Source organism: Scyliorhinus torazame, chromosome 21 (assembly GCF_047496885.1).
Source record: "Scyliorhinus torazame isolate Kashiwa2021f chromosome 21, sScyTor2.1, whole genome shotgun sequence".
NCBI lineage: Eukaryota > Metazoa > Chordata > Chondrichthyes > Carcharhiniformes > Scyliorhinidae > Scyliorhinus > Scyliorhinus torazame.
In genome coordinates this window covers 61,654,475-61,677,878 of record NC_092727.1, presented here as the reverse complement: position 1 = coordinate 61,677,878, position 23,404 = coordinate 61,654,475, and the positions used below count along the sequence as shown (strand labels likewise).

The 23,404-nt window shown below is 55.4% G+C and overlaps 2 protein-coding genes across 4 annotated transcripts in view; one reads left to right on the top strand and one right to left on the bottom strand.

The window, feature by feature from the left end:
• LOC140398316 (uncharacterized) overlaps positions 1–12,516 on the bottom strand; it is a 37,887-nt gene extending 25,371 nt beyond the window's left edge. Inside the window, exon 1 of the mRNA XM_072486866.1 lies at positions 11,516–12,516. The gene's annotated coding sequence lies outside the window, so the exon portion shown is untranslated. The remainder of the gene's footprint in view (positions 1–11,515) is intronic.
• A 254-nt stretch (positions 12,517–12,770) lies between these two features.
• Positions 12,771–23,404, top strand: part of acad8 (acyl-CoA dehydrogenase family, member 8) — a 181,238-nt gene continuing 170,604 nt past the window's right edge. For 2 of the 3 annotated variants that reach the window (XM_072486865.1, XM_072486864.1), the window contains exon 1: positions 12,771–12,943. In XM_072486865.1, coding sequence (XP_072342966.1) covers positions 12,835–12,943 — 109 coding nt within the window. In that variant the 5' untranslated portion in view covers positions 12,771–12,834. The remainder of the gene's footprint in view (positions 12,944–23,404) is intronic. The other variant, XM_072486863.1, reaches the window with a different exon arrangement.

The window sequence follows — 23,404 nt, the reverse complement described above, 5'->3', positions numbered from 1 at the left end:
ATATGCCAATTCCCCGCCCCTACAATAGCCAAGGAGGTTCGTCATTGGCTGGGTATGGTGAATTATTGTCGGCAGTGGATACCAAACATCGCTGTCTATACAAAGCTGCTGACGCCTTACACGAGTAAAGAGGGAAACGTTATTCTCACCACCGAGGCACTCGAGGCCTTCCGTTGCCTGAAGCAGGCCTTGCTACAAGCACCGGCCCTTGGTAGGCCCCTATACGACCGACCATTCCAGATATACTGTACTGTTCTGGAAGGATGTTCAACAGCGGTACTCACCCAGCAACATGGGGACAAGCACCGGCCCGTAGCATATTACTCTTCCAAACTCGACCCAGTGGCGTTGGGCCACCCTGTTTGCACCCAGATCTTGGCAGCGATATACAATAGTTTGCAGGCTGCTGCCAACATCACTCTCCAACAGAATATTACGGTGTATAGCTCCCACTCGTTAATCGCACTATTGGGGCAACTGCAGACTCAGCATCTTACCGCAGCTCGTCAGAATAGGTATGAGATATACCTTTTGAACAATCCACGCCTGACATTTAAATATTGTACCACTATCAATCCAGCCTGTTTTCTTAGCGGTCCCCCTGTCCATGAGGATGCGCCTGGTCACGACTGTTTAGCCTTGATTCAGGAAACTACCACAATAAGGGACGATCTGAGTGATATTCCGTTAGAACAACCTGACATGATTATGTATGTTGATGGCAGTGCATTAGTAAGCCCCACTGGCCGGAGACTGTCCGGTTATGCAATCATAGATCAGGATGGTCTGATTTTAGAAGCGGCAGCTTTCCAGACCCCTTACTCAGCACAACAAGCCGAACTTTTTGCCCTCACCCGTGCATGTATACTTGGGAGAGATCGCCGGGTAAATATCTACACTGACTCCCGATATGCTTTCGGGGTAGTTCATGACTTCGGACAACTCTGGAATAGGGGATTCCTTACCTCGGCAGGCACAGAAATATCCAACCGGGGTTTAGTTAATGACCTACTGCAGGCCCTCCTTCTGCCAGCGCAGATTTCCGTTATTAAATGCGCTGCCCACACGAATGGTACAACCCCAGTTGACGTTGGTAATGAACGAGCAGATCGTGCAGCGCGCACAGCCGCACAAATTCAGCAAGTGATGGTGCCTAAAATGTTAAGTCAGACTAAACGATCTACTATAAATATGTCTGCTTCTGACAAGTCAATGCCAACCATCCAAGACGTCATAAGGTTACAGGAGGACGCTCCTGAGAGTGATAAACAAATGTGGAAACGGTTAGGTTGTACATATGATTCTGTTTCCTCTTTATGGACCACGCCTGCACATCAGACTTGTATGTCTGATGTGCTGGCTTTATGGGTCATTGAATGTGTACACTTTGCAACTCATTGTGGGGCTCGAGGGACTAGTGATTTGTTGCTGGACACTTGGTGGCACCCTAAAATGCAGGGGTTGGCCCAAAGTATCAGTAATCGGTGTTTGATTTGTCAGCAATATAACACCGGAAAAGGTATCCCTTGTGGGAAGGGGCAAACCCCGTTGCCCAGTGGTCCCTTTGAGACGCTCCAAATGGATTACATTGAGTTGGAAAGGTGTCAATGTTACAAATATGTTTTGGTCATTGTGGATGTGTTCAGCAGATGGGTCGAGGCGTATCCGACTATCGATAATAAAGCTGCTACTGTGGTTAAAGTCTTGATGAGGGAAATCATTCCCCGGTACGGTATACCAGCTCAGTTAAGTTCTGATAATGGGCCTCATTTTATTGGACAAATTAACAAGGAGTTTTGCTCCCAGCTTGGCATACGCCAGCAGTTACACTGTGCTTACAGACCGCAGGCGGCCGGGTTGGTTGAGAGACACAATCAGACCCTCAAAACTAAATTGGCTAAATTAAGAGCAGACACGGGACTGACATGGCTTAAGTTGCTCCCCGTTGCCCTCTTCCAGCTGCGGGTTACACCTGCGGGACCAGCCCGGCTCTCTCCCGCCGAGATTCTTTATGGCAGGCCTCTTAGAACTCCTTGGAGCCTGCAGGTTCCCAGACGGGTTCAGTTTCATCAGATGACTGAAGAAATGACCACCTATGTTCTAGCCCTTACGCAAGTGCTCAAGGAACTCCATGGCCATGGCCAAGTCCGCGCGGCTCACCAGCCATTGCCCCCAGTACCTAGCTCACTTTCAGTCCAGCCCGGTAGTTATGTCATGGTCAAAAATTGGACTAGGAAGGGGTCGGAGCCGCGATGGTACGGGCCCTTCCAAGTTCTCCTTGCCACCCCCACAGCAGTTAAAGTGGAGGGGCGAAGTGCTTGGGTCCACCTACATCACTGTAAATTGAGTCCATCTCCACTACTGTAAAAGGTCGGATACTAACCTGCCTCCCTTCTCCAGTGCTATTTTACAGGTGTGGAGCATGATGGAGTGGCTACGCATCGTCTGTCTGATATTTGGCCTCACTTCGCTTGGCGTGTTATTGGCGATGGACATGGAAAAGGGGAATATTATGTATCTGTGTAGCCCCAACCAATCTACAAGGATACATCACCTATGCAAAGGTGATGTTCTTCGCTGCCCCCATATACGAGGACATGGTATCGACTCATGGAAGGTCATCAAAGTTAAGGAGAATGCAGGAGTCATGAAGCAGTTGCACTGGTCCCGGCGATGGGAAGGGAACATTATATGGACATTGCCTTGTTTTTGGAATACATGTAAATTTGATTTTGGATGTGTTAAGAGTGGTACAATAAAGGTAAAATCAGGCTGTCAGAAGAGTGTAGGAAGAGGCTATGAGAAAGAAAAAGGGACTAGAGAGAGGACGGGGCGTATGAGAAGGGAAGTATAGCTAGAACGTAGGCTACCGGGAGATACACTTAAGTTAATTAAAGGCCAAACTGAGGAAAACCCGGGTAGTATGAATCTCTTCTACCAGATTTACCACCGTCTGTATGGCCAGGGACGGGTTGTCTGCTACCCAAACCCCGCAGCGGTGTCTAGGTTATTTTCTGTTTCACCGCTTTGGGGCACTCCCCAAACGGTGGTTCATTGTCAGCATTCCGAACCACTGCCCGATCAGGTCACTCTTCCTTACGATCCGGGTTCAGCACCACCGGCTATTTGCCTTCCCCTTCCTCGGGATAATTCCCATTCACAGTACGATAGGCTGCGACGGTGGAGGGCGTACATACCTAGCCACTTCACTCCCAATAGGGATTCCCGGTCGTACGAGAATTGCTTCAGCAGTGAAGGATATGGCTGTTTGCTGGTAGAGGTGGACACAAATATAACATGTCTGTTTCCCACCTGTACGGACAGGAGGTGCCATATCACCCAGGCGTCTGGCCAATGCGTTTGTTACAACACCACTTGCGTTCCATTGAACGCCGGCCTCCAGCTCCACTGTGGCTGGGCGAATGTCTCTCATATCACTGTTGGGACTAGGGCTTTCCGCATTGCTGGGCGGCCCGAATGGGCATTTCAAAGTTGGATAAACTGGGCTACTGGGAGGTCCTTACGCAACCGATATGCTGATTGTGATGCTAGTCTCCACACGGAACAAGGATACTACTTTTTATTTAATGGTACAGCGACCAACGTTTTGTCACCCCCATTTCCCCGCCGAATTGCTATAGGGACTCTAGTCCCTACCACAGTCCCCTGCCCTTCGGCGTGGAACCTGCATAATCAGTTAGCACGCCGGGCAGTCTCTGCTGAATTTTGCGAGAACTGGAAAAAACCTCAGGTTCTTGCACCCAACCGGGGCCACTCAGCCGGGTGGGGCATTCTGAGCGTATTGACACTGGGAGGTGTGGGGGGTTCCTTGGCTGTCAGTGATCGGAATTATTTTATTTGCGGCCTTACCATCTTGGGAAATGAAACCTTGGGAGCCCTCGGGGCAATAACTAAGGAGTTGTCTCAGCTACGGTTGTTTGCAATGCAGAACCGGTATGCTCTTGACTATCTTCTGGCCCGTGAGGGTGGGGTATGCGCCATAGTACAGGGCAAGTGTATCATGGGAGTTCAGGACTTGACCGCTAACATCACTAAATTTATGGATCGCATACGGGATCACTTGGACAGGATGCAGGATCCTGGCTCTTGGGGTAACTGGGGATTTGGAGGATGGAAGGACTGGTTGATAAATATGGCCATGTATCTAATGGTAGCTATCGGCTGCATCTTTGTGGGCCTGGCCATCCTTAAATGTGTGATGGGTAGAATGCGGGGTGCACTGGATCAGATCACCGCCCCAATCACCGAAAAAAAAAATGTAACTGTTAAAATCCATGAGGGTGAGGCAGATGAAGGGGGGCTAAGACAGGAATTGGAAATGCAGCGACGGATCTTTTTAGATGAGGAACCGTAGCTATGGATTGGATAGTTCGGTTATCATGGAATGATAAAAGGAGGGAATGACGAATGTGATATAAAATAGTTACTTTAGAGATACTAGTTAATGTAATGTAGAAATAAGCCACTTTGATTCTGGCAGTTAGGGACAAAGGGATTTGAGACCGCATGGAAAAAGCAGGAAGAGGTGTGTCTATGAGAGTGATGCTGCATTGATAGGGGCCAGAGAAAGGGATTGGAAGTGAGCCAATCAGAATAGATCAAACAGGTCAGGAGGGACATAGGCTGACCTATGGGCGTCGAGTATGTGAAACTTGATACCATTTGAATTGATTTTGCAGAGATCCTTTTGTCTCTTTGTTCAGTCGTTTTCTGGGGTGTAAGAGGCTGGATGTCTCTTATGTTTCTGTAAGATGAATTAAACTTGCAAGCTAAATAAATAACTTCTTTTTACGTGCGAATCCATCTCAACTTTTATTGAGGCCAGACTGACAGAGAAAGAAATTTGGGAATCAACAGTGACACTGGCAAACCTCCCAGCCAGGATATTTATGCCCCTCCAGTTTAGATGCAGCCCGTCCATTTTGCCCTGGAAGAGATCCCAATTGTTCAGATAACTGAAACCCTCTCTCCTACACCAGCTGTTCAGCCATATGTTTAGCTGTACTATCTTCTTATTTATAGCCTCACTGGCACGTAGCACAGGGAGTAATTCCGAGATTACAACCCGAGAGGTCCTGTCTTTGAACTTTCGACCTAACTCCATGAACTCTTGCTTCAGGACCTCGTCACTCTTCCTGACTATGTCATTGGTAGCAATGTGTACCACGACCTCTGGCTGTTCACTCTCCCCCTTTAGAATGATTTCTGCCCATTCAGAGACATCTTAGACCCTGGCACCAGGGAGGCGACATACCATCCTGGAGTACAAAGAACAAAGAAAAGTACAGCACAGGAACAGGCCCTTCGGCCCTCCAAGCCTGCGCCGACCATGCTGCCAGTCTAAACTAAAATCTTCTACACTTCCGGGGTCCGTATCCCTCTATTCCCATCCTATGTATTTGTCTAAAAAACTTGTCTCGTACCTCTCCTCTAAACCTTGCCCCTCGCACCTTAAACCTATGCCCCATAGTAATTGACCCCTCTACCCTGGGAAAAAGTCTCTGACTATCCACTCTGTCTATGCCCCTCATAATTTTGTAGACCTCTATCAAGTCGCCCCTCAACCTCCGTCGTTCCAGTGAGAACAAACCGAGTTTATTCAACCTCTCTTTCATGTCCACAGAAGCGGATATCTGTGCCCCTGACTATGGAGTTCCCTATAACTATTGTTCTTCTGCGCTTTGTCCTTCCGTACTTATCAACAGAGCCAGCCATGGTGCCACTGCTCTGGCTGCTGCTGCTGTTTTCCCCGATAGGCCATCACCCAACAGTATCCAAAACTGTATACTTGTTAGAGAGGGTGACAGACACAGGGGATTCCTGCACTGACTGCCTGTCCCTTCTCGCGGTGACCAATCTATCTTCCTGCTCCTTGGGTGTAACCACGTTTCGAAAACTCCTGCCTATTGGACTTTCCATCACCTGCATGCCCCTAAGTGCATCCAACTGCTGCTCGAACCAATCCATGTGGTCTGTGAGGAGCTACAGTTGGCTGCACTTCCTGCAGATGTAGTTGTCCAGAATGTTGGAAGCTTCACGGTCCTCCCACATCTCAAAGGTGAAGCATTTTAATTCTCTAACGGCCATTTTTGGAACTAATTAATAAATTAATTTAAAAATAAGTACTTTCTAAATTAAAATAAGTTACAGTTAACTATATACTTCCTAGGGACGTCCAGTGGTGGCCATGGAGTGAGTGGTCGCACATTTGGCAGCACATTTGGCAGCTCCCGCTCGAGACGGGTTTTTTGGTCCTTTTTCCCGGTTGACGGACGGATGTTTTGAAGGAAAAGGGAGCAGGGACAGCGGTGATTGCATTTGTGGATGAGAAGTGGGTTTAGAACAAAGGAATCGCAAGAGCAAGACACTTATTGAGCGACACAGGGAAAGATGGCAGAGAGCATGGGGTCGGCCCTCCCAGTCCAATGATCGATGGAGCAGCTGGTTGACTTTCTGAACGAAAAGTTCAGTCAGCAGAGGAGGGAGGCTCTGGAGAACCTGGCGAAGGTGGTAGACCGGCTGAGAGTGATGATTGACCGTATGGAGCTGAGGCGGGAGACCCAGAACCAGGCGATCCAGAAGGTGGAGGAGACGGTGGGGGAGCACAAGGAGCAGCTTACAGATCGGGATGATGCAGGAGACTCAGAAGCAGCTTAAGGAGAAGGCGGAGGATTTGGAGAACCCTCCCAGAGGCAAAATTTGAGAATTGTGGGTATGCCAGAGGGCACTGAGGGAGCAGACGCAGGTTCTTATGTAGCCAAAATGCTGGAGAAGCTGTTGGGGGAGGGGGCCTTCGACCGGCCCCTGGAGTTTGATCGGGCGCACAGGTCGTTGATGAGGAAGCCGCAGGCGAACGGGCCACCGAGGGCGATGGTGGTAAGGTTATATGGATTCCTTTTTTAAAAAGTTTTATTTTTAAATTTAGAGTACCCAATTATTTTATTCCAATTAAGGGGCAATCTAGCGTGGCCAATGAGCCTGACCTGCATATCTTTGGGTTGTGGGGGTGAAACCCTCGCAGACACAGGGAGAATGTGCAAACTCCACACGGACAGTGACCCAAGGCCGGGATTCGAACCCAGGTCCTCAGTGCTGTAGGCAGCAACGCTAACCACTGTGCCACCGTGTTGCCCATGGTTACATAGACTCCTGGATAATAAGATCTTAAGGTGGTCCAGGAGATGTATCTCAGAGAGTAATGAGCTCTGGGTATACCAGGACCTGGGTGCAGAACAGGCCAAGAGGACAGCGGGATTCAATCGAGTCAATTGGGCGGCATGATCGCACAGTGGTTAGCACAGTTGCTTCACAGCTCCAGGGTTCCAAGTTTGATTCCTGGCTTGGGTCACTGTCTGTGTGGAGCCTGCACATTCTCCCTGTGTCTGCGTGGGTTTCCTCCCACAGTCCAAAGATGCGCAGGTTAGATGGATTGGCCATGATAAATTGCCCTTAGTGCCCGAAAAAGGTTAGAATGGGTTGCGGGGATAGGGTGGAGGTGTGGGCTTGGGTGGGGTGTTCTTTCCAAGGACCGGCGCAGACTCGATGGGCTGAATGGCCTCCTTCTGCACTGTAAATTCTATGATTCTATATAGACTGCCCTCTTTATGAAAGGGGTGAAGTTCGTGATGCTGTACCCAGCCCACCTCTGAGTGACCCACAATGGTTTGAGTATTATTTTGGAACACCGGAGGAAGCGATGGAGTTTCTGAGGGACAATGGGGACTGGCAGGAGAGGGAGGACATTGAATTTTGGATGAGGTGTGAGGAGATGCTCTTTTACATTTTGGTTTCTTGTTTTTTGTTATATTGTTTCGGGTGACGGTCAGGGGAGAACCCCATTTCACTCAGGGATTGTTTTTCTTTCTTGTGGGGTTCTTTGATGGGAGGCTGGAGGATCGTGTTGGGTGAGTGCATTTTTTTTTTCTTATCAGAAATTTTAATTTTAAATATGGTTATCGAGCCGTATTGGGCCATTCGAGTCAGCGGTTCGGGGAGGGTGTCAGCGGTGGCAAAGGAGCTGAAGGGGTTCATGGAGTGCATGGGTGGGGGTGGACCCGTGGAGGTTTGGGAGGCCAAGGGCAAAGGAATTTTCGTACTTCTCCCATGTGCACAGGATGTACTCGCGGATCAATTTGTGATGGATATGACAGGTGGGGGTGGTCGGCTTGGAGTACTCGGCGATTGTGGTTTTGGACCACGCGCCGCATTGGGTGGACCTGCAATGGACCCGGGTGTGGGGGGCAGCACCCGCAGTGGAGATTAGACGTGGGGTTGTTAGTGTTGCCTTTTTTACCTGCTATAAATATGGCAATAAATGAGGTTGCCCTTCTTTCTTTGGATATCGATATTGTATTGCTCAGAGTCGCCAGGTATCAAATGATACCACCACAAGGTTCAACCGGATATCGATCAAAGAGCCAAACACCAGTTAGTTAGTTCAAGATCAAGGGTACATTATTTACACACAATTAATCATGCAACATAAACACTACTAGTTAAACTACACCTATCAAATATGACAACCTGTACTTAACTTCAGGCACCCGGCTTAGGTCAGAGGAACAGTGGCCGTTGTTCGAATCTGAGTCTATCGGGTCTGTAAAAGTAACTGCTGCTCAGCTGGGCTCATCCGTCTAGTAGCGGGCATTGAACTTTAACTTGCTTCTGGTGGTGCTGCAATTGGAGGTGGACGTTGCCGCAGCGCCAGGTCCAAGAGAGATCGAACACATGGTGGTCTCTCTCTTTATCCTTGGGGATTTTTGCTCTCTTTTGGGCGGTCCTTCGGTTTGGACCGCATTTATTGGGTAATTCTTGATAACTGGATTTGATTTGAGCCAATGAAGGGGCGGGTGCCTCGATGGCCGGGCGTGTCCTAAGCGGTCACTGACCCTGTTGTTGATGCGTCCTGGGTACAGGGAGTGGCGCCGAAATGTCTGGGATTGCATCGGTTGCTCAAGTATCAGTCTTTTGTCTTACGGAGATGGGCCATCAAAATGCTAATCGGTTGGGGGTTTCGCTCACAAATATACATTCTGGCTCTGAGCCTGCCTGAACCTCACATTGGCCATTTCTCCCGTTATGCTTTGCGACCGTCCATGTTTCTTATTATAAGTGGCCATCCCAGATGGCTACATTCATGAACGAGGGGGTGTACAAGCGGGTGAGGGCCACCATTCGGGGGTATGTGGATACATGCACATACGGATAAGACAGAGTCAGTCGGCAGAAATGGCTAGGCTGGTGGATGTGATCCTGTAGGTGTGACAGAAACAACAGATGGAGTTTGGGCTGGTGTCTACGGGTAAGGAGGTGGGGCAGTTGCGGAAGGCCAGGGAGGCAGTCTATGAGTATGGGGAGAAGGCGGGCAGGATGCTGGCTCATCAACTGAGGAAGCAGAAGGCGGCGAGGGAGATCGGAGAGGTGAAGGATGGGAGGGGAAATGGTCTTCGACCCGGTGGGGGTGAATGGGGTTTTCGAGTACTTTTACAAGAGGTTATATGAATTGGGGCCCCCGGCCGGGGGATAGGGAATGGGGTGTTTTCTGGACAGGTTGGAGTTCTCCAAAGTGGAAGAGGACCTGGTAGAATGGTTGGGGGCACTCATTGGATTGGTGGAGGTGATGGAGGGTATGGGGGCGATGCAGGCAGGGAAGGCCCCGGGCCCTGAAGATTTCCCAGTAGAATATTATAAAAGGTTTTTGGAGGGCCTGGTGCCCCTGCTGGTAAGGGCATTTAATGAGGTGAGGGAGAAGGGGAGCTCTCCCCATGTTATCGCAGGCCTCGATATCCTTGATTTTGAAGAAGGATAAGGACCCGGAGCAGTGTGGGTCCTATTGTCTGATATCACTGCTGAACATAGACACCAAACTGTTGGCAAAGATCTTGGCGTCGCGGATTGAGGACTGTGTCGTGGAGAAAGACCAGGCGAGGTTTGTAAAAGACAGGCACCTGTCAGCTAATGTTAGGCGCTTAGAATCATAGAATCATAGAAGTTTACAGCATGGAAACAGGCCCTTCGGCCCAACCAGTCCATGCCGCCCAGTTTTTACCATTAAGCTAGTCCCAGTTGCCCGCACTTGGCCCATAACCCTCTATACCCATCTTACCCATGTAACTATCTAAATGCTTTTTAAAAGACACAATTGTATCCGCCTCTACTACTACCTCTGGCAGCCCATTCCAGACACTCACTACCCTCTGAGTGAAGAAATTGCCCCTCTGGGCCCTTCTGAATCTCTCCCCTCTCACCTTAAACCTATGCCCTCTAGTTTTAGACTCCCCTACCTTTGGGAAAAGATGTTGACTATCTACCTTATCTATGCCCTCATTATTTTATAGACCTCTATAAGATCACCCCTAAGCCTCCTACGCTCCAGGGAAAAAAGTCCCAGTCTATCCAGCCTCTCCTTATAAAGATGACCTCGGAGGTACTGAATGTGGAGGTGGCAGTCGCTATGGAAGGGAAGAAGGCCTTTGATCAGGTAGAATGGGAATATCTGTGGGAGGTACTGTTGGAACGAGGTACTGATGAACTACTACTGGGTAGCAAACATAGCCATGGTCAGGAAGTGGGTAGTGGGGAAGGGGTCGGTGTGGGAGCAATGGAGGCAACCTCTTGTAAGGACACGAGCTTAGGGGCTGTTGACAGCGTCTCTGCTGTTACTCCACAAGCCCGGTGGTGGTGGTGGCCCTGAGGGTATGGGGGCAGTGGTGGCAGTACCTGAAGCTGGAGGGTGCCTTGGTTTGGGCACAGATTTGCGGGATTTCACAGGTTCCGGGGGGGGCTGGATGCGGTGTTCTGGGGGTGGCAGTGGGTGGGGATATAGCGGTTTGGAGGCCTGTTCGTGGGGGGCAGCTTTTCGAGCATAGAGGGGTTGGTAGAGGAGTATGAGCTGCCCAGTGGGAATGGGTTCCTGTACTCACAGGTACGGGATTATGTAAGGAAGCAGGTGCCGTCCTTTCCCAACCTGCCGCCCCCGGGGTTGCAGGACAAGGTGGTGTCGAAAACAGGGGTTTGCGAGGGTAGGGTTTCGGAGACCTATAAGGAGTTGATGGACTGGGAGGGCACCCCGATAGGAGAGGTTAAAAAGCAGTGGGAGGAAGAGCTGGGGAGATAGGAGGTTGGCGGGATAGGGGGGATCTCTGGGGTTAAAAAATAGAGGCAGAGTGGGTGGAGAGGAACGGCAGGGATGGTGGGGGGGCGGTGGGGTGTTAGTTATTTATTTGTCAGGTGATTTCCTGTTTGTTTCTTTTTGGTTTTGGTCCTGTTTGATGTATGTATATAAATGCCTCAATAAAAACATTTTTTTAAACTATATACTTCCTAGCACTAGATTTCTACTATAAATGATTCACTTTATTCTTTAAGCTTGATCCCCTGTTATCCCCAACTGTTATCTTTATCGTTTACTGGGTGTAGTCCAGATAGGCCACCTCCTTTGCGTGGAACATGCCCATTTCGAGCGACAGGCCGATGCTATCCGCCTCAAACTTACACAGCACGTCCTCTGTCCTCCAGGTTTTCAGATGCTCTTAGTCGGAGGAACCGGTATTCAGCACATCATCCAGGTAAACTGCCATCTGTGGCAATCCGCGGAGGATATTTTCCATTGCACTTTGGAATATGGCACATGCCGAAGAGACCTTGAATGGCAGCCTGGTGTATTCATACAACCCCTTTTGTGTGTCGATGGTCATGAATTTGCATGAGAATGAGTCCAAAACAAACTGGAGGTAGGCGTGGCTCCTGTTGAGTTTTGTAAAAGTCCTTTCTCCGCTGAGCCTCGCATATAGGTCCTCAATCAGGTGACGATCCAGCCGGGACGCTCGGCTGTCATTTTATGATCCCCACAAAGGTGCTGGATCTGTCAGGCTTCATAACCGTCATGACCGACGCAGCCCAATCCGCAAACTGGGCAGATGATTCCCAGCTTCTCCAAACAGTCCAGTTCTGCATCGACCTTCGGTTTCAAAGCATAAGGAAGGGGGCGGGCACAAAAATAGCGTGGTTGGGCCCCTGGGTCTAATGATATCCTGGCGGAGGCCCCGGGATGGTACCAAGGTCCTCTTGGAACACTCCTCTGAAACATACCAATACTGCGTCCGGCCATCGGGGTACATTCGGTTTACCCGCTGCCAGTCCAACCAGAGGCGTTTTGCCAGTCAGGAAAATTTGGGCCTGAACATTTCACCGTCATCAGTGGTAGATTCGCCGACTGTGCTCCGTATTCCACGGGGACTTCCGAGGTGCCCACCATTTCCAGTGGTTCTCCAGTATACATTGCCAGCTGAGTGTTGGTATCTCTCAACGCTAAGTCGCTGATCGCCCCATTGCGGCAGCTGATCACAGAGAGTTCCAGTACCAAGTTCCATCCGAATCAGGAACCCGTTGATCCGGACTGTAACCAGGAATTGAACCTGATCTTGGCTCTGTGAGGAAGCAGTGCCACCCCCTGATCAAATCCCGCTCTCTGATCAAACCTTCACTTACTGCATCCCTCACCCAAGCTCTAACCCTCTCCATTCCACCCCTCCCCCGCTCCTCTTCCACATTAGCCTAGCCCCATGACCCCACCTGAGGCCTGCCCCCAAGGCCGCGAGCCTCCTCCCCCCACCCGCGCTATCCCCGCCCCCACGCTAGCCCCTTCCCCCCCAAGGCCGCGTGCCACCTCCCCACGCCCCCGCGCGAGCCACTCCCGCGTAACCCCGCCTCCCCTCCCCTCACGTTAGCCCCGCCCCCCAGGCCTCCTCTCCATTCCCCCGCCCTAGCCCCCGCCTCCACCGAACGGATCGGATTGGTGTTGTTCTCAGCAAAATGTCGCTCAGAGCCTCGCGCTGCCTCTGGAAAAGTTTCCGTGCCGCTTTGTGCCGGCCCTCAGCGCCCAGGCCGCCACCTGTCAGGGCCGTGCACAGCTCCATCGACCGTGAGTGCCGTCGGCCCGATCGGCAATGTCAGCTGGAGGGGCCATGGGAGTGGCTAGGGCTGGGGCGCCTGGGGTCTGCGTGCGGTGGGGAATGTGGGGGAGAGAAAATGGGGGTGCTGGAGAAAACGGGGGGGGGGGGTGTGTGGAGAAAATTGGGAAAAATGGGGGGGTTGAGGAAAAAGGGGGGAGAGAAGGGGGGGGAAATGTGGGAGAGAAAATGGAGGGGGGGGGAGGGGGGGAGAGTAATGAGGGGGGAGGGGTGAAGAGTAATGAGGGGGAAGAGAGTAAGGAGGGGGGGAGGAGAGTAATGAGGGGGAGGAGAGTAATGGGGGGGAGGAGAGTAATGAGGGGGGGGAGGAGAGTAATGAGGGGGGGGGAGGGGGGGAAGAGAGTAATGAGGGGGGGGAGGGGGAAGAGGGTAATGAGGGGGGGGGAGGGGGGAAGAGGGTAATGAGGGGGGGGGAGGGGGGAAGAGAGTGAGGGGGGGGGGAGGGGGGAAGAGAGTAATGAGGGGGGGGAGGGGGAAGAGAGTAATGAGGGGGGGGGGAAGAGAGTAATGAGGGGGGGGGGAAGAGAGTAATGAGGGGGGGGGGAAGAGAGTAATGAGGGGGGGAGGGGGGAAGAGAGTAATGAGGGGGGGGAGGGGGAAGAGAGTAATGAGGGGGGGGAGGGGGGAAGAGAGTAATGAGGGGGGGAGGGGGGAAGAGAGTAATGAGGGGGGGGAGGGGGGAAGAGAGTAATGAGGGGGGGGAGGGGGGAAGAGAGTAATGAGGGGGGGAGGGGGGAAGAGAGTAATGAGGGGGGGAGGGGGGAAGAGAGTAATGAGGGGGGGGGGAGGGGGGAAGAGAGTAATGAGGGGGGGGAAGAGAGTATGAGGGGGGGAGGGGGGAAGAGAGTAATGAGGGGGGGGAGGGGGGAAGAGAGTAATGAGGGGGGGAGGGGGGAAGAGAGTAATGAGGGGGGGGGAGGGGGGGAAGAGAGTAATGAGGGGGGAAGAGAGTAATGGGGGGGGAAGAGAGTAATGAGGGGGGGAGGGGGAAGAGAGTAATGAGGGGGGGAAGGGGGAAGAGAGTAATGAGGGGGGAGGGGGGAAGAGAGTAATGAGGGGGGAAGAGAGTAATGAGGGGGGGGAGGGGGGAAGAGAGTAATGAGGGGGGGGAGGGGGGAAGAGAGTAATGAGGGGGGGGAGGGGGGAAGAGAGTAATGAGGGGGGGGAGGGGGGAAGAGAGTAATGAGGGGGGGAGGGGGGAAGAGAGTAATGAGGGGGGGGAGGGGGGAAGAGAGTAATGAGGGGGGGGAAGAGAGTAATGAGGGGGGGAAGAGAGTAATGGGGGGGAGGGGGGAAGAGAGTAATGAGGGGGGGGAAGAGAGTAATGAGGGGGGGGAAGAGAGTAATGAGGGGGGGAGGGGGGAAGAGAGTAATGAGGGGGGGGGGAGGGGGGGAAGAGAGTAATGAGGGGGGGGGAGGGGGGAAGAGAGTAATGAGGGGGGGGAGGGGGAAGAGAGTAATGAGGGGGGGAGGGGGGAAGAGAGTAATGAGGGGGGGAAGAGAGTAATGAGGGGGGGAAGAGAGTAATGAGGGGGGAAGAGAGTAATGAGGGGGGAGGGGGGAAGAGAGTAATGAGGGGGGAAGAGAGTAATGAGGGGGGGAGGGGGGAAGAGAGTAATGAGGGGGGGAGGGGGGAAGAGAGTAATGAGGGGGGGGAGGGGGAAGAGCGTAATGAGGGGGGGGAGGGGGGAAGAGCGTAATGAGGGGGGGGAGGGGGGAAGAGAGTAATGAGGGGGGAAGAGAGTAATGAGGGGGGGGGAAGAGAGTAATGAGGGGGGGGGAAGAGAGTAATGAGGGGGGGGGAAGAGAGTAATGAGGGGGGAGGGGGGAAGAGAGTAATGAGGGGGGGAGGGGGGAAGAGAGTAATGAGGGGGGGAAGAGAGTAATGAGGGGGAAGAGAGTAATGAGGGGGGAAGAGAGTAATGAGGGGGGAGGGGGGAAGAGAGTAATGAGGGGGGAAGAGAGTAATGAGGGGGGGAGGGGGGAAGAGAGTAATGAGGGGGGGGAGGGGGGAAGAGAGTAATGAGGGGGGGGGAGGGGGAAGAGCGTAATGAGGGGGGGGAGGGGGGAAGAGCGTAATGAGGGGGGGGAGGGGGGAAGAGAGTAATGAGGGGGGAAGAGAGTAATGAGGGGGGGGGAAGAGAGTAATGAGGGGGGGGGGAAGAGAGTAATGAGGGGGGAGGGGGGAAGAGAGTAATGAGGGGGGGGAGGGGGGAAGAGAGTAATGAGGGGGGGAGGGGGGAAGAGAGTAATGAGGGGGGGGAGGGGGGAAGAGAGTAATGAGGGGGGAAGAGAGTAATGAGGGGGGGAGGGGGAAGAGAGTAATGAGGGGGGGAGGGGGGAAGAGAGTAATGAGGGGGGAAGAGAGTAATGAGGGGGGAAGAGAGTAATGAGGGGGAAGAGAGTAATGAGGGGGGAAGAGAGTAATGAGGGGGGAAGAGAGTAATGAGGGGGGGAGGGGGGAAGAGAGTAATGAGGGGGGAAGAGAGTAATGAGGGGGGGAGGGGGGAAGAGAGTAATGAGGGGGGGGAGGGGGAAGAGCGTAATGAGGGGGGGGGAGGGGGGAAGAGAGTAATGAGGGGGGGGAGGGGGGAAGAGAGTAATGAGGGGGGGGAGGGGGGAAGAGAGTAATGAGGGGGGGAGAGGGGGGAAGAGAGTAATGAGGGGGGGAGGGGGGAAGAGAGTAATGAGGGGGGAGGGGGGAAGAGAGTAATGAGGGGGGGGAGGGGGGAAGAGAGTAATGAGGGGGGGGAGGGGGGAAGAGAGTAATGAGGGGGGGAGGGGGGAAGAGAGTAATGAGGGGGGGGAAGAGAGTAATGAGGGGGGGGAGGGGGGAAGAGAGTAATGAGGGGGGAAGAGAGTAATGAGGGGGGGGAGGGGGGAAAGAGAGTAATGAGTGGGGGGAGGGGGGAAGAGAGTAATGAGGGGGGGAGGGGGGAAGAGAGTAATGAGGGGGAAGAGAGTAATGAGGGGGTGGAGGGGAGAAGAGAGTAATGAGGGGGGAAGAGAGTAATGAGGGGGGGGAGGGGGGAAGAGAGTAATGAGGGGGGGAGGGGGGAAGAGAGTAATGAGGGGGGGGAGGGGGGAAGAGAGTAATGGGGGGGGGAGGGGGGAAGAGCGTAATGAGGGGGGGGAGGGGGGAAGAGAGTAATGAGGGGGGGAGGGGGGAAGAGAGTAATGAGGGGGGGGAGGGGGGAAGAGAGTAATGAGGGGGGGAGGGGGGAAGAGAGTAATGAGGGGGGGAGGGGGGAAGAGAGTAATGAGGGGGGGGGAGGGGGGAAGAGAGTAATGAGGGGGGGGAGGGGGGAAGAGAGTAATGAGGGGGGGGAGGGGGGAAGAGAGTAATGAGGGGGGGGAGGGGGGAAGAGAGTAATGAGGGGGGAGGGGGGAAGAGAGTAATGAGGGGGGAGGGGGGAAGAGAGTAATGAGGGGGGGGAGGGGGGAAGAGAGTAATGAGGGGGGGGGAGAGAGTAATGGGGGGGAGGGGGGAAGAGAGTAATGAGGGGGGGAGGGGGAAGAGAGTAATGAGGGGGGAGGGGGGAAGAGAGTAATGAGGGGGGGAGGGGGGGAAGAGAGTAATGAGGGGGGGGAGGGGGGAAGAGAGTAATGAGGGGGGAGGGGGAAGAGAGTAATGAGGGGGGAGGGGGGAAGAGAGTAATGGGGGGGGAGGGGGGAAGAGTAATGAGGGGGGGGAGGGGGGAAGAGAGTAATGAGGGGGGGGGAGGGGGAGAAGAGAGTAATGAGGGGGAGAAGAGAGTAATGAGGGGGGAAGAGAGTAATGAGGGGGGAAGAGAGTAATGAGGGGGGGGAAGAGAGTAATGAGGGGGGGGAAGAGAGTAATGAGGGGGGGAAGAGAGTAATGAGGGGGGAAGAGAGTAATGAGGGGGGGAGGGGGGGAAGAGAGTAATGAGGGGGGGAAGAGAGTAATGAGGGGGGAGGGGGAAGAGAGTAATGAGGGGGGGAGGGGGGGAAGAGTAGTGGGGAGGGGGGGAAGAGAGTAATGAGGGGGGAGGGGGGGAAGAGAGTAATGAGGGGGGGAAGAGAGTAATGAGGGGAGGGAGGGGGGGAAGAGAGTAATGAGGGGGGAGGGGGGAAGAGAGTAATGAGGGGGGGAAGAGAGTAATGAGGGGGGAGGGGGGGAAGAGAGTAATGAGGGGGGGAGGGGGGGAAGAGAGTAATGAGGGGTGAGGGGGGGAAGAGATTAATGAGGGGGGAGGGGGGAAGAGAGTAATGAGGGGGGGAGGGGGGAAGAGAGTAATGAGGGGGGGAAGAGAGTAATGAGGGGGGAGGGGGGAGAGAGTAATGAGGGGGGAGGGGGAGGGGGGGAAGAGAGTAATGAGGGGGGGAGGGGGGAAGAGAGTAATGAGGGGGGGAGGGGGGGAAGAGAGTAATGAGGGGGGGGGAGAGAGTAATGAGGGGGGGAGGGGGGAAGAGAGTAATGAGGGGGGGAGGGGGGAAGAGAGTAATGAGGGGGGGAGGGGGGAAGAGAGTAATGAGGGGGGGAGGGGGGAAGAGAGTAATGAGGGGGGGAGGGGGGAAGAGAGTAATGAGGGGGGGGGAGGGGGGAAGAGAGTAATGAGGGGGGGAGGGGGGAAGAGTAATGAGGGGGAAGACGAGTAAGGAGGGGGGGGAAGAGAGTAATGAGGGGGGGAGGGGGGAAGAGAGTAATGAGGGGGGGGGAGGGGGGAAGAGAGTAATGAGGGGGGGAGGGGGGAAGAGTAATGAGGGGGAAGAGAGTAAGGAGGGGGAAGAGAGTAATGAGGGGGGGGGGGGAAGAGAGTAATGAGGGGGGGAGGGGGGAAGAGAGTAATGAGGGGGGGAGGGGGGAAGAGAGTAATGAGGGGGGGAGGGGGGAAGAGAGTAATGAGGGGGGGAGGGGGAAGAGAGTAATGAGGGGGGGGAGGGGGGAAGAGAGTAATGAGGGGGGGGAGGGGGGAAGAGAGTAATGAGGGGGGGAGGGGGAGAAGAGAGTAATGAGGGGGGAGGGGGGAAGAGAGTAATGAGGGGGGGAGGGGGGAAAGAGAGTAATGAAGGGGGGAGGGGAGAAGAGAGTAATGAGGGGGGGAAGAGAGTAATGAGGGGGGGAAGAGAGTAATGAGGGGGGGAAGAGAGTAATGAGGGGGGGAGGGGTTGAAGAGAGTAATGAGGGGGGGAAGAGAGTAATGAGGGGGGGAGAGTAATGAGGGGGGAAGAGAGTAATGAGGGGGGAGGGGGGAAAGAGAGTAATGAGGGGGGAGGGGGGGAAGAGAGTAATGAGGGGGGGAGGGGGGGAAGAGAGTAATGAGGGGGGGGAGGGGGGAAGAGAGTAATGAGGGGGGGAAGAGAGTAATGAGGGGGGAGGGGGAGAAGAGAGTAATGAGGGGGGGAAGAGAGTAATGAGGGGGGAGGGGGGAAGAGATTAATGAGGGGGGGAGGGGAGGAAGAGAGTAATGAGGGGGGAGGGGGGAAGAGAGTAATGAGGGGGGGAAGAGAGTAATGAGGGGGGAGGGGGGGAGAGAGTAATGAGGGGGGAGGGGGAGGGGGGAAGAGAGTAATGAGGGGGGGAGGGGGGAAAGAGAGTAATGAGGGGGGGAGGGGGGGAAGAGAGTAATGAGGGGGGAGGGGGGGGAGAGAGTAATGAGGGGGGAGGGGGGGGAGAGTAATGAGGGGGGGAGGGGGGAGGGGGGAAGAGAGTAATGAGGGGGGGAGGGGGGAAGAGAGTAATGAGGGGGGAGGGGGGAAGAGAGTAATGAGGGGGGGAGGGGGGAAGAGAGTAATGAGGGGGGGAGGGGGGAAGAGAGTAATGAGGGGGGGAGGGGGGAAGACAGTAATGAGGGGGGGGGAGGGGGGAAGAGAGTAATGAGGGGGGGGGAGGGGGGAAGAGAGTAATGAGGGGGGGGAGGGGGGAAGAGAGTAATGAGGGGGGGGAGGGGGGAAGAGAGTAACGAGGGGGGGAGGGGGGAAGAGAGTAATGAGGGGGGGGGAGGGGGGAAGAGAGTAATGAGGGGGGGGGAGGGGGGAAGAGAGTAATGGGGGGGAGGGGGGAAGAGAGTAATGAGGGGGGGAGGGGGGAAGAGAGTAATGAGGGGGGGAGGGGGGAAGAGAGTAATGAGGGGGAAGAGAGTAATGAGGGGGGGAGGGGGGGAAGAGAGTAATGAGGGGGGAGGGGGAAGAGAGTAATGAGGGGGGGGGAGGGGGAAGAGAGTAATGAGGGGGGGAGGGGGAAGAGAGTAATGAGGGGGGGGAGGGGGGAAGAGAGTAATGAGGGGGGAGGGGGGAAGAGAGTAATGAGGGAGGGGGAGGGGGGAAGAGAGTAATGAGGGGGAGGGGGAAGAGAGTAATGAGGGGGGGAGGGGGGAAGAGAGTAATGAGGGGGGGAGGGGGGAAGAGAGTAATGAGGGGGGGAGGGGGGAAGAGAGTAATGAGGGGGGAGGGGGAAGAGAGTAATGAGGGGGGAGGGGGGAAGAGAGTAATGAGGGGGGGAGGGGGAAGAGAGTAATGAGGGGGGAAGAGAGTAATGAGGGGGGGAGGGGGGAAGAGAGTAATGGGGGGGAGGGGGGAAGAGAGTAATGAGGGGGGAGGGGGGAAGAGAGTAATGAGGAGGGGGGGAGGGGGGAAGAGAGTAATGAGGGAGGGGGGAAGAGAGTAATGAGGAGGGGGAGGGGGGAAGAGAGTAATGAGGAGGGGGGAGGAGGGGGGAAGAGAGTAATGAGGAGGGGGGAGGGGGGAAGAGAGTAATGGGGAGGGGGGAAGAGAGTAATGGGGAGGGGGAGAGAGTAATGGGGGGGGGGAAGAGAGTAATGAGGGGGGGGGAGAAGAGGAGTAATGAGGGGGGGGGAAGAGAGTAATGAGGGGGGGGAAGAGAGTAATGAGGGGGGGGAAGAGAGTAATGAGGGGGGGGAGGGGGGAAGAGAGTAATGAAGGGGGGAGAGGGGAAGAGAGTAATGAGGGGGGAAGAGAGTAATGAGGGGGAGGGGGGAAGAGAGTAATGGGGGGGAGGGGGGAAGAGAGTAATGAGGGGGCGGAGGGGGGAAGAGAGTAATGAGGGGGGGACGGGGGAAGAGAGTAATGAGGGGGGGAAGAGAGTAATGAGGGGGGGGGGGAGTAATGAGGAGGGGGGGAGGGGGGAAGAGAGTAATGGGGAGGGGGGAAGAGAGTAATGAGGGGGGGGAGAGAGTAATGAGGGGGGGGAAGAGAGTAATGAGGAGGGGGGAAGAGAGTAATGAGGAGGGGGAAGAGAGGAATGGGGAGGGGGGAAGAGAGTAATGGGGGGGAAGAGAGTAATGGGGGGGGAAGAGAGTAATGGGGGGGGGGAAGAGAGTAATGAGGGGGGGGAGTGAGTAATGAGGGGGGGAAGAGAGTAATGAGGGGGGAAGAGAGTAATGGGGAGGGGGGAAGAGAGTAATGGGGAGGGGGGAAGAGAGTAATGGGGAGGGGGGAAAGAGAGTAATGGGGAGGGGGGAAGAGAGTAATGGGGAGGGAGGAAGAGAGTAATGGGGAGGGGGGAAGAGAGTAATGGGGAGGGGGGAAGAGAGTAATGGGAGGGGGGGGAAGAGAGTAATGGGGAGGGGGGAAGAGAGTAATGGGGAGGGGGAGAGAGTAATGGGGAGGGGGGAAGAGAGTAATGGGGAGGGGGGAAGAGAGTAATGGGGAGGGGGGAAGAGAGAAATGAGGGGGGGAAGAGAGTAATGGGGGGGGAAGAGAGTAATGAGGGGGGGAGGGGGGAAGAGAGTAATGAGGGGGTGGAGGGGGGAAGAGAGTAATGAGGGGGTGGAGGGGGGAAGAGAGTAATGAGGGGGGGAGGGGGGAAGAGAGTAATGAGGGCGGGAGGGGGAAGAGTAATGAGGGGGGGAGGGGGGAAGAGAGTAATGAGGGGGGAGGGGGGAAGAGAGTAATGAGGGGGGAGGGGGAAGAGAGTAATGAGGGAGGGGGAAGAGAGTAATGAGGGGGGGAGGGGGGAAGAGAGTAATGAGGGGGGGAGGGGGAAGAGAGTAATGGGGGGGGAGGGGGGAAGAGTAATGAGGGGGGGAGGGGGAAGAGAGTAATGAGGGGGGGAAGAGAGTAATGAGGGGGGGAAGAGAGTAATGAGGGGGGAAGAGAGTAATGAGGGGGGAAGAGAGTAATGAGGGGGGGAAGAGAGTAATGAGGGGCGGGAGGGAGGAAGAGAGTAATGAGGGGGGGGGGGCGGAAGAGAGTAATGAGGGGGGAGGGGGGAAGAGAGTAATGAGGGGGGGGGAGGGGGGAAGAGAGTAATGAGGGGGGGAGGGGGAAGAGAGTAATGAGGGGGGAGGGGGAAGAGAGTAATGAGGGGGGAGGGGGGAAGAGAGTAATGAGGGCGGGAGGGGGGAAGAGAGTAATGAGGGGGGAGGGGGGAAGAGAGTAATGAGGGGGGAGGGGGAAGAGAGTAATGAGGGGGGAGGGGGGAAGAGAGAAATGAGGGGGGGAGGGGGGGAAGAGAGTAATGAGGGGGAGGGGGGAAGAGAGTAATGAGGGGGGGAGGGGGGAAGTGAGTAATGAGGGGGGGGAGGGGGGAAAGAGAGTAATGAGGGGGGGAGGGGGAAGAGAGTAATGGGGGGGGAGAGAGTAATGAGGGGGGGAGGGGGGAAGAGAGTAATGAGGGGGGGAGGGGGGAAGAGAGTAATGAGGGGGGGAGGGGGGAAGAGAGTAATGAGGGGGGGGAGAGAGTAATGGGGGGGGAGGGGGGAAGGGAGTAATGAGGGGGGGAGGGGGGAAGAGAGTAATGAGGGGGAGGGGGGAAGAGAGTAATGAGGGGGGGAGGGGCGAAGAGAGTAATGAGGGGGGAGGGGGGAAGAGAGTAATGAGGGGGGGGGGGGGAAGAGAGTAATGAGGGGGGGAGGGGGGAAGAGAGTAATGAGGGGGGGGTAGGGGGGAAGAGAGTAATGAGGAGGGGGAAGAGTAATGAGGGGGGGAGGGGGGGAAGAGAGTAATGAGGGGGGGAAGAGTGTAATGAGGGGGGGAGGGGGGGAAGAGAGTAATGAGGGGGGGGGGGAAGAGAGTAATGAGGGGGGGAGAGAGTAATGAGGGGGGGAAGAGAGTAATGAGGGGGGGAAGGAGTAATGAGGGGGGAAGAGAGTAATGAGGGGGGGAGGGGGGGAAGAGAGTAATGAGGGGGGCAGGGGGGAAGAGAGTAATGAGGGGGGCAGGGGGGGAAGAGAGTAATGAGGGGGGAGGGGGGAAGAGAGTAATGAGGGGGAGGGGGGAAGAGAGTAATGAGGGGGGGAGGGGGGAAGAGAATAATGAGGGGGGGAGGGGGGGAAGAGAGTAGGGAGGGGGGGGAAGAGAGTAATGAGGGGGGAGGGGGGGAAGAGAGTAATGAAGGGGGGGAGGGGGGAAGAGAGTAATGAGGGGGAGGGGGAAGAGAGTAATGAGGGGGGAGGGGGAAGAGAGTAATGAGGGGGGAAGAGAGTAATGAGGGGGGAGGGGGGGAAGAGAGTAATGAAGGGGGGGAGGGGGGGAAGAGAGTAATGAGGGGGGGAGGGGGGAAGAGAGTAATGAGGGGGGAGGGGGAAGAGAGTAATGAGGGGGGAAGAGAGTAATGAGGGGGGAGGGGGGGAAGAGAGTAATGAAGGGGGAGGGGGGAAGAGAGTAATGAGGGGGGGAGGGGGGAAGAGAGTAATGGGGGGGGGGGGAGAGAGTAATGAGGGGGGGGAGGGGGGAAGAGAGTAATGAGGGGGGGGAGGGGGGAAGAGAGTAATGAGGGGGGAGGGGGGAAGAGAGTAATGAGGGGGGGAGGGGGGAAGAGAGTAATGAGGGGGGGAGGGGGGAAGAGAGTAATGGGGGGGGGAATGAGAGTAATGAGGGGGGGAGGGGGGAAGAGAGTAATGAGGGGGGGAGGGGGGAAGAGAGTAATGAGGGGGGAGGGGGGAAGAGAGTATGAGGGGGGGGGAGAGAGTAATGGGGGGGAGGGGGAAGGGAGTAATGAGGGGGGGAGGGGGGGAAGAGAGTAATGAGGGGGAGGGGGGAAGAGAGTAATGAGGGGGGGAGGGGGGAAGAGAGTAATGAGGGGGGAGGGGGGAAGAGAGTAATGAGGAGGGGGGGGGGGGGGAAGAGAGTAATGAGGGGGGAGGGGGGAAGAGAGTAATGAGGGGGAGGGGGGAAGAGAGTAATGGGGGGGGAAGGAGTAATGAGGGGGGGGAGGGGGAAGTGAGTAATGAGGGGGGGGGGGGAAGAGAGTTAATGAGGGGGGGAGGGGGGAAGAGAGTAATGAGGGGGAGGGGGGAAGAGAGTAATGAGGGGGGGGAAGAGAGTAATGAGGGGGGGGAGAGAGTATGAAGGGGGGGAAGAGAGTAATGAGGGGGGAGGGGGGAAGAGGAGTAATGAGGGGGGGAGGGGGAAGAGAGTATGAGGGGGCGGGGGAGAGAGTAATGGGGGGGGAGGGGGGAAGGGAGTAATGAGGGGGGGTGGGGGGAAGA